Raw genomic sequence first — 11163 nt, forward strand, 5'->3', positions numbered from 1 at the left:
AATGCATTGTTTATACAGGCACAGCGCGTGTCTTCGAACGTGGCACATACTTCATAATGTATTTATCATTCTAAATTTCAATTAGGGAACGCTCGTTCAGTTCAACATTCTGTGATTAATTAAACCAGAAACAGGAAAGAAGAAGCGCCCGTCATTTGTGGCATTGAACAGAATGTGCGCTCATTCATAGACACACATTTCGACACGATCAAAAAAAGTGACGGCATGGCACATGTAAAACTATAGATGATTTGTATACGAATCTAAACAAATGTTATTAGTATTACTCACGCAGATTTCATCTTCTTTTGTTGTTGTTGTTTTTTTTATGCTGTTTACAAAATGTGCTTGATAAAATACGAGCTATGAAATCCAGCCGTATGATTGGCTTTATTAATCAATTGGTTTATTCGAATATTTTGTGTACTTTACACGCGTACGGAATAAACTAGCGCAATTTTAATGGAATTTCAACAATTTGCTTTGGTTTTGATGACGACGACGACGCGCGAATTATTTTTAGCGAGTGTATCTTAAAACTATGAAAATATTCGGCAATTTTGCTGGCATACACAAAATTGAAGTGAATTCTTTTTTTCAAATGCGTGAACAACCATTTACGTCGCAGGAATTTGCAGTGAAAAACCTAAAACCATCGTCTGAAAGGTCAACAAATGCAAAATTGCACAAAAACGGCACGTTCGGAAACATTTGATCGCTTTTGCCGACTTTGACCGTCATTGCATAACTGCGATTCAGTTAAATTAGTTCGTGCGTCAGTGTGTATACTGCACATCAATTTATCGCCAAAATTTTAGCAAGTGATTAATCTAAACAGATGTGTGTTTAAAATCCATTGAGCCCAATAAAATGGCTCGCTATTCGCTAGTGCAAATCAAAACGATTTGATGTTGGCTAGTGATTTAAATTGGCGAATTTACCCAACAAACAATGGATTCAAATTGACCAGAGTGAAAGCAATATCATTTTCGAACAGTAAAATGGCCCAGTGTCAACAAAAATATCCACCGTTGGCAGAAATTTCATTGTTGAATCAGATCAATCAACTTCAATTTCAATGGATTAAAACATTGTTGATTTGGCTGGAATAAACACAAATTAGAATAAATACCGGATAGATAGATTCGTCTGTGTTATGCTCTAAATAATCACATAAACACATCGTTAGTGTTAAAGTGGAACCGCAAATCAAGTCAAAATGCCTGATGTTTCGGCAATTTTGAACTGACAACGAACACAACGGAGACAATTTATTCCATGTTGACGAAAAAAAATCGCACAGAGAATATTCGAACTTGTGGGCTAAAAATAGCCCAAATTTATTCATTCTTCCATCTCGAGTACACTAAGTTGACTTGAACAGTTAGTGAAACAATCGTCGTGCAAACGGTTTCCTTGCGATGGAAACGCGAGTGGCAGAATTTCTGTGAATTACTGAAATTATTAATAATGAACGAATGCGAGATAAAAATAAGAAATAACTCCATTTGTCTTGAGTAATTGGCACGTTCTTGTGCAGTGCGAATCAAGTCAGAATGCATTTGCCTGAAGTAGACATAATCGTTTGGTGGCGATTACACATCTTTAAATGGAGATGACTAAGCTGCGGTGTCGGCAACTTCTTTTTCAGACCTTTTTTGCGCATCGCTACGTCGTGCGCTCACATATTTCTGCTGAGAATCACTTAAGACCGACGATTCGTGTAAACAGCCACAGTCAAGGAAACAAAAAACGGCCAACAAATCGAAATCGACTTTGCAAATGAACAGTGCCATTCATACTTGGATGATTAACGGAATGTGATTGACATGATGTATTTATCCAATATCTATGTGAAGCGAAAGATATTAAAAATCCATTCATTTATACGACAATGGATGTACAGAAAACTCCGATGTAATACGCGCCACATACGCAAGCAATAAACGTTGCAAATTGTGCTAAATTGTGAAAATTAATTGCGACTTTGCAACAACAACAACAACAACAGAAAAACAATGATTGCGATTTAACCAAAAATAAGTCGCATAAATTTCTTATAGAAATCGACAATTCTGGTGAACTCAAGCGAACTCAATTGAATCCGACCTAGAAATGCCATCGACACCGTTTTCACATGCACTTCAAAATTATTTCCAGCATCATCAATTGATTTACGATCATCATATAACCGTAAAACGAATCAATCAATTTTGATAACAACGCGGAAAGAGAGCTAAATCACATGCATTTAATCGCTTTGCTATGAAAGTTAATATTCGATTTTTAATTGTTGTCGCTGTACTTTTATTACGTTTGCACAATGAAAACCAAGTGTATTGAGATTCAAGACCATATAAAGCAGTTAGAATAAAACTGGTAAACCATCATAAATTCTCGATTTAATGTCGCTTTTTCTGGTGTAACATGCACAGAGTGAACTGAGAAAAAAAAGTTGAATCAAGGTCGCATTGCCCGGTATGTTACATTGCACGGCAAGTACGATAGAGATGGGGGCAGAGCAGCACAAACACTCTCACACACATTCACACAATGGCTCCGACCAAATCGACATAATCTATGTGACAGACGCGTGACAAGCACAAACCAATAAGGAACATGCTAAACGAATGAAAAAAAAAATGACAAAATCCAATGAAATGTATTCAATTTCATTGCGTTTCAGCCACACATAACATTCGAATGGTAGAAAAAATGCAATGAAAACTACGGAAATTTTTCCCGATTTGCATATATGTGAGAAACGTATCGCGACTTATGGTTAAGCATATCGTGCCTCACCGTTTTGAATGTGGAAGTCGTTCCTGAGCTAAATAATTGAAACTTCCATTGCATACACAAACACTGTGTCAGCAGACACACACACAAAAAAAAAACAGCTGATTGAAACGAAAAAAGAGCTGCACTCACAAACAATGTGCGCACTCGACAAACTAGTGAAATATATGTCGTTTTGTGCGATATTGCGTTTGTTCATTTGTTTAGCTTGCTGGAAGGCTTCCGATGCAATTGTTTTTGCTGTGATATGCAATGCGAACAACTAATTTTGCATTTTCTCGGCTTTTGTCTTTTCTTCCATGACATTTATTAGTAAATATTACTGGAAATGTTTTGAATCGTTTGCCTCCTGCCGTCACACGTATCCATTGTGGAAATTCGCCGTTTCGATTCGCTTTTCAACATCATCGACTTCACACTCAGCACTGCTCAATTCTCTTCTTCTCTCTCTCTCTCTCTCTCTCTCTCTCTCTCTGTGTGTGTGTGTGTTTGTATATTTTCGAAGCACTTTTTAGTGCTTCAGAGTTTATTGTTCTCAAAAGTCATGTACATTCTGTTGCACACTCATTCCGATAACTGGGTTAAACGATTTTGGCAACGTCACAAATTGATTTTAGCCCATTTCGTTTTTTCTCTTTCTCTCTTTATCTCTCTTCATCTTTTGTTTCGGTTTCTGTATTAAAATCGATCCTTAAAAAGGCAAATCGAGCTTCGTCACTGTACGCTACACACCAACTTACAGCATAGTCATCAGTAGAACGAAACCTCGCAATAATTCATGACTGTGTTATAAAATAGCGACTGGGCAAGTAAGTGAATGAGTAATGATCGAATGATTATAGACAAAGAGAAACAAATCATTTCCAATTGAATTTGCATAAGTCAAACGAAGAATCAAGAGCAGATAACATGGCGATTATCGCTAATGCCTCTCACAAACGATGCATAAACTGAATTATAGTAAAAAAATTGTCAAGTTTGACGTTTGGTCAAAATTGAAGAAATTTTTTCACCTCTCAATCGAAGGATTTCAATTTTATGTCGAGAATTGAGACAAAGAAAAAGTATTTTTAACCAGATTAATGCCTCATGCCATCTCTGACGCAGTTTGACGCGTCTATTGCCAAACTCCACATCGATTTATCAATGGATGAATCGGTAGTGTAAAAGTAAAGCCAAAGCGGCGCTACAATTTGCTGAAATATTTTTAAAATTCTTTTCATTTTTCGTCATTTGCATCATTCAAGGCATTCGTTCCGTTCCAATCGTCTGTCAATACACTGTAATTACATCAATCATCCGAATTTATAAAAGAGATGATTATTATTGAGTTTTGAATTTTGCATGCCACCAAGTTCAATCGACAATATTGTACGCGCATATTTCACTACGAAAAATGGTGTAAATAAAATATTTGAAAAATCTCATTTTGTTCGCCGTTGTTCGAGAGCGAGCAACATTTCGTTCGTAAATTCAAGGCACTGCCGCAAAACCATCTGAACTTATTGACAGCATACTGTGTGACACCGGCAATACCGTACATGTCGTTCGAACGACATCGAAACGTAAATTAGAATTTTACATCGTTCAACAAATATATATGATTCTCTCCTATAAAGAATCGACTCTCTTCAAGGTTTGACAAAAATGGTGTCTGTGCGCGCAACAGAGACGGGTCACACGGTGAGAACGACATAGAAACAAACATTCAACTAGATGTGGATGAAAAAAAATGTTGAGAGTAGTTTTGAAGCGCATTTTATTCGTCGCATTGCCAAAACACTCAAGGAGTACTGAAAGTAAAACGATGGATCGTGTGTGTCATATTCGTTGTTTGCATTGAAAAATTGAATTTATTTACGCTGTGATGAACGAAAATCCAGACAAACAATATGAAAAGACGAAAAATATTTTGGTTTCCCTGATATTGGCACATATTTCAGGCAGATCGGTTTTTTTGTCGGTTGGTTGTTGTTGTTGTCATCGTCGTCAAACCGCTATGTCAGTTAGATTTCAAATTTGTCGCGCACAATGCCATCACACTTGCCAACGGCAACATACTCTCGTCATGAAACAACCACACCGTCTGACTGCATAGGTATTTAAGTGGATTTTGTGGTATGGCACATTTCATTTTTAGATTTACTCATAATGTATTTTTGGGAATTCGAACTTGGTTTGAAATGGTAATTCACTTTGCTTGATGGATGATTGATTGATTCGAACATATTTTTGCACAAATTTCATTCTCAGGCAACATATCTCCGTGCATTCTTCACGATCCAATCTAATGACGTCTTGAGACGAGACAATTTACGACAACCGCACTGTGGATGAGTGACGAAATCGCCGTTAACGAAACATTCACTGTCCACAACGAAAATGTCAAGTATGTGTGGCTCGTGCACACAATTGAAAGGGAGTCTCTTTCTCTGGTTTGAAATTACATTTTCTGTTGTGTGGCCTGCTGTTGTTGTTATGAAATATAAAGACACAAACGAGTTGTGCTCGAGTTTCCAACATGTCAAAGTGGATCGACAATGGCTTCTGTAGTCGCGTACAATTCGAAAATCGATATTACATATTGCCTGTGTATTTCGTCCCTCTTCATCGGCCGCCGCTGCCGCCACTGCTGCCACTTCAATAAATCATTTCTTTAAAACTTCGATATTAAAAAGTGGACGGTGTGGTATATTAGAGACACAGTCACACACCGAACGGCTGACCAAAGTCGATAAAATGTGGAGGGCCAACACATAGAACATAAAGGACAATTAGAACGACGAACAAACCGAACCACGACTGGAAAATGAAGCAACCGCATCGGTGGAGTGTGCAAGAGAAAGACGCAGTGGCAAGAATGCAATTACCTTAGAAATTGAGCAATGCAAACACAATTGGAATTGACGAATTTTCTTGACTGCATTTCTTGTTCAATTTCGTTATTTATTTCATTATTGGGCTTTTATTTGGTTTCAAACAACAACAAAAACATTTACAATTCGCTTACTTTGTTGACTCTCGTAACTAATTATTTGCTCCACAGTAAAGTAATTTTATTTTATTTTTTGTTCGGTCAAATGTCACCATAAAATACGTCGAATTTGTTCCTTTTTCCACGGATATTTTCCGTTTCTCTTCTTTATTTTCTTTAAACTTTCCGTTTCTCTCGATTTCAAACACTTTGTCTTTTCGTTTAAAATAACGTTAACACATCTTTTCTTAGAACTAATTTTCAACGTCAACAACTGGCAATGCAACAAGAGTTGCTTGCTTTCATCACCGAAATACGAAAAAAAAAATCTGATTAAAAAAATTCTTTAAAAAACTTTCAGTTTGACTGCACGTTTTTGAATTGCTGGAACCATATATACGAGAAACGTAGATGGAAAGAATTCGAAGCAAACGAACCAAAAAAAAATTTGAGCGCGGAACAAGAACGTTTCGACCGATAGAACGAACTAAAATTAAATGATAAACGTGCTGGATCGGGTCTATCGTTTAGGTTGGTGCTGTATGCCGTGTGCGCTTTTCGTGTTTTTATCAGTGTGTGTTTGTTGTTGGCGCGACACACGTTCGTGTGCGAAACGATACAATGAAAATAGAGAAAACCGAAGCGCTCCAAACTATGTACATATACAGTAGAGCACAGCACACGGCAGAGTACACGGCACATACAACGAAATCTAACACTCAGAGAGACAGAGAGAATGAGAGCCGGCGAATAAACAACGTTTCGTTGTGCTGTGCTTCGTGCACGGAGTCGAGAGCCGTTTGTGTTTTTTTCCTCGACACTTTCAGCGAACAAACAGAGACAGAATGACAATGAGAATGGGCATGAGAGTGTGAGCGGAGCGAAATGCGCGAGCGAGAGGAAGAGTGATTGAGTGAGTGAGTGAAATGAGCATATTTGAATTGGCAAACGCACCGATGACGATCGAGATTTCAAAACGAAAACAATGTACGTGACACGGCTCCATTGTAACGGTTTTGTGTAATACTGAACTGAACAGCCACATCGCACTACATTCAAACTCAAACCAGAATATATTCCATGCAAAAGGGACGCCTTTTCAATTCTCCCAAGCGATTATTTGCTTTTGATAAGTTCATTTGCGTGCATAAGTGTACGGTTGAAACAAAAGCGGTATCGGCTTAACTCTGTTTTTTTTTATGTTCCACTCGTTCGTTCGTTCGAGTTTTTCCATTCTCTCGTTAAATTTTTCACTAGTTTTTTTTCGTCGCTCTGTAATTTTCGATCTTTTTTTGCCTGCGCAACGTTTTTCTGTGTGTTTTTTTTTGCTTCGTGAAAATTGAGTTTTACAATTTCCTTCAAGCCATTCCTTTTATAGCCTCGTCGCCGATGACGCATAATTGTTATTATTTATTTTCGCCAGCTAAATGTCGTATTCCATGTGAATTGCGTGATTTTCCATCGTATTTAAAAAAAACAGTAATACAAAATTGGGAACATACAGGACTTCACCACTGAACGCCATTCAACTCGACTCACTGTTGAACTGTGTTCGTGAACTTATTCGTTTTGTATTCATTTGGAAAATCCACTGGATTTTCATCGTACACTTTTCCTCCTCCTTCTTCTTCTTCTTCCATTGTACACGATATGCAAATGTGTACATTAAAAGCAGTTTAAATCCTTGAACAATTTTCAATTTTTGGGGGTCGATCAAGAGCATAGGTCAAAAGACGGAGTACACGAAGCGTTGGCATGCGATGCAATTACCGATATATGTATTTTAAAGTCATATTTTCTAAACGGAATCCAGGCATAGCTTACCGATTTGCTTCTGAAGTGCTTGTACCAGTGGTGACAATAGGTCTTTTGACTGCCACGTTTGTCTCGGCCACGGTGTAAAATCGTTTAAATGCTGTTGTGTGCAACGGTTTTTCGGTTGATTTTGGTGCTTGGAATGGGGAGTTTTCTCTGCCGTCGGCGCCATTCCTGCGTATGGATCAATTGAGTATGACGTTGATGAGGGTGTCGCAATTCCACCAAATGGATGAGTATTTGCAAAATAAAACATGCACACTGGATCGGGACTCTAAAAACCGAAAAATAAGTTAATTATATCGTCATCGTAATCGGTGAAATTGCTTAACTTACCGGCAAAAGATTCGAATAAATTCCACTCACTGTACTACTCGCCGTAGACATACAGCGTTCGTTGTTATTCGGTTTATTCATTGTAAATTTTATTCGACACTCAACGCGCGATTCAAACTAATCTCCATTAAGTAATTGAAAAAATGGCGGCAAACGAAACGGCAAATTTTCAATCACGAAACAAGTTTTCAATTTCTCTGATTGTTGATTGATGTTATTGTAGATAATTGCTGTTGTTTTCTTCGTTTTTTCTCTTCGTTTTGTCCGTCTTTTCGAATGAATGAATCAGGAAAAAACAAGAATAACACGTTAAACTAAGATAAAATATGGAAATATCGCACCCAGGAGTAGTATTGAAAATTTGCATTCAAGGTACAATTGGAACATAAATAATTATTGTTTACATTGGTTATAATCAATGAATTCTCTCATACATGTTTGTTTTCGGTTGGTTTTCGTGAATCGAAGAAAAATAAAATTCGGTTGTGCAGGTGTTAATTGCACTTGCAAAGCTTGTATCATCAAAAAAACAAATATTTCAACCGAGTTATTTTGGTTTAATTTCTCGTATTTTTGATGGAGTTATGGTGTTCAAATCAGGCGCCGCGATGAAACTTTTTTCGAAGGCCGTCGTCTTCGTTCGTTGCATTGCATGTGCAGTGCACTGCATATTGAAGTAACGTATAAGACCTTGGACTTTCGCAAGAAGGTTTATCACGAACGAAGAACTATTACCGTCAATCAGTCTGATTTGTCGGTGGCGCTAATTATTCACCAAAAATCATTGGTCTTGGCACGCTTTGCATCCACAATTGAACGATTACCATAACATGTTGAATACGCCCAAAGCAAAATAAATATTATCGATAGAAAATTGAAATTTGAGCACACAATCGGTTGATAATGAAATTCGGTGAAATTTGGAATTTTTCAAAATCCAAACGATTTTTGCAATTCATAAGAATGTAATGTTTTTTTTTGCCTGATAAATCGGCATTACTTACAACCATCAGAACCGTTTGAAGTAGGTAAAGAAAAATTCCGTCGGCAAACACACAAGCCAAATAAATTACTATTTGAATGCTAACAAGATACACTTGTTTTGGTAATGGATAGAAGAAAAAACAACTGAGACGTGTGCCTTATCACCGCATTACGAATGGTTTAACAGATTTTTATCAAAAATTCCTGTGTGTGCCACGGTGAAATTCCTTTGAATATATTCATTCTTTCGTGTGTGTTTTTGTCGTTGGCCGTCGTGGGTCGACCGACATGTAAATATTTACGGTTCACTAAAAATGCAACGCAACAACGAGAATGTGGCATGAAGAAATGTAGTACACACATCACGGCATAATGGATTTCCTGTCGTCACCGCAAAAGTAACAGAACTATGCCGTTTTAAAATTTATCGATTAATCTGCATTTGTGATTTCCTTGGCAACTCACACAAACCAAACTGTTTATTTTCCACCAACTGTGTATTGTCACTGCCTTTTGTTAATTATTTATTTAATTGTGAATATATTGATCGAATTTCGACGCAGTTGAATTTGATTAAATCGTTTCTATCTGCGTTGTTTCACTGGTAAACATACGCATACCGTATGTGTAAATGTTTAATTTCGATGCCAAGATGACAAAGAGAATCCAAAATCAACAAATATGATCAATATGAACCATTCCCTTTGAAATTTGACATATACGCGTTTCAACATTAGTTTCTGAAGCTGTGAGCAATGCTACAAGCTTAGCTTTGAGTGGTTTGTTCCAAAATTACAACACTTGCTTTGAACTTAATTGGTGTCGAACGTCAGTTGAAAGTTGTCACTTGTGAAATTTCACAACGCCCGATCAAAAAATCAGAATTCTTTGTCGCTTCCTGTTGTTTACCAAATCCATAACAACTAATTTTCCACTGTCGATATCATTGAATCAAATATGTATCGTTGTTTATTCTCCCCCAAATTCTTGTTTATTCTACTCGAACGTCGTTATAGACGATATGCTAGTTTCGGGCTAGGATGATAACGGTGAAATTCTTGTACACGAAAATGCAATTGTTTGTAAAATTATTGATCGGTTTGATCAATGTTTGGTCGTATCTCGTGGAAATGTGAATGAAAGAAATGTCGTGCAATCAACCATTTTTTACAACTAACGGAATTTCCACAGCAATTTGGTCGTATTAATGCGAGAAAAACACTTTGAAGAGCATCACTTGACCCTTCTAACTTAAGGCGATGTGTAAACACCTACGGGCAAACGCAAGCCAAAGAATCACTGGAACGTGTGCTACGTGATGTGCACAAGTGAACATCAAATCTTCGACTGAACAGCTATTTTATGCGATTTTCCATTTTTGTATTGGCATTTTTTTTCCTTGTGGTTCTGCGCGGAAAAACTTCTGCTGCGGCTGCTTTGTTTATAAACAAACTAATGGAAACGCAAGACATCCATTCGAACCAGCAATGCATGCACGCAGTTCGAATGCTATTTTTGTAGTTCAAAGGGAATAAACAGCAAGCGTGAACGAGTATGAAGTTGAAAATAGCTAGACAGACAAAATATTTCGTTGTGGGTCAAATTCTTAACACTCTCGGTAATTCCAATGCACTCTATGGTTGTCGATTCGGTGATGGCTTTTGAAAGAAGATTAATGCGCAATGGTGTGGCAGGAGACAACAAGCATTGCAACAGACGCAGTGACAATTTTTGAGATTTGTTCATTTCCAAAATTAGATCACTAATGACACAGAGATTTAGGAGGTTTGCGTTAAGTATAATCGGAGCATGTTTTACACGAGCGTATGACCCAAATCGATTTTATTCAAAAAATCTTGGTTTAGTTTTTCAAGCATTTATGTCAAGTTAAATGCGACACAGTCACCTCAGCAGAAATGTTATCGTCGATCTCGAAAGAGTTTACCTCATTACTTTTCCTTACCATCTTCATCCGTCATTCAGACAACATGCAAATTTTGTTCATACGCAGTAAGTCTGCATGTTTGCATACGACGCGAAAAAATCTCATTGTTCCGGAGTGAAGCAGAAATCAAAATCCAAAAATAAAACGACGGCGAAATACAAACCAGATTTGATTTTAATAAACTTGAGTGGCCAAAGTCACGTAGCTTTCACGGCGTAACGAAATGTCGATAACTCAAACACGTTTTCAATTTAATCAATCCAGAGTTGAATGAAAACAATCAAAACGGCCCCGGGTGTCTATAAAATAA

The 11163-nt window shown here is 37.3% G+C and overlaps 1 protein-coding gene across 4 annotated transcripts in view; it reads right to left on the reverse strand.

Annotated features, from left to right (window-relative positions):
• Window positions 1–8192, reverse strand: part of LOC129575254 (uncharacterized) — a 25939-nt gene extending 17747 nt beyond the window's left edge. The window contains exons 1-2 of one of the 4 annotated variants that reach the window (XM_055458423.1): window positions 7925–8192; window positions 7598–7862 (exon numbers count right to left, since the gene is read on the reverse strand). In XM_055458423.1, the coding sequence (XP_055314398.1) occupies window positions 7598–7862; window positions 7925–8005 (346 nt within the window). In that variant the 5' untranslated portion in view covers window positions 8006–8192. Of the gene's footprint in view, window positions 1–5809; window positions 6282–7597; window positions 7863–7924 lie in introns of those variants that run through there. The other 3 variants (XM_055458433.1, XM_055458462.1, XM_055458451.1) reach the window with 3 other exon arrangements.
• Window positions 8193–11163: the final 2971 nt, after the last annotated feature.

Source organism: Sitodiplosis mosellana, unplaced genomic scaffold, assembly GCF_009176505.1.
Source record: "Sitodiplosis mosellana isolate CC-2019 unplaced genomic scaffold, AAFC_SMos_1.0 Smas_scaffold_1, whole genome shotgun sequence".
Classification (NCBI taxonomy): Eukaryota; Metazoa; Arthropoda; class Insecta; order Diptera; family Cecidomyiidae; genus Sitodiplosis; species Sitodiplosis mosellana.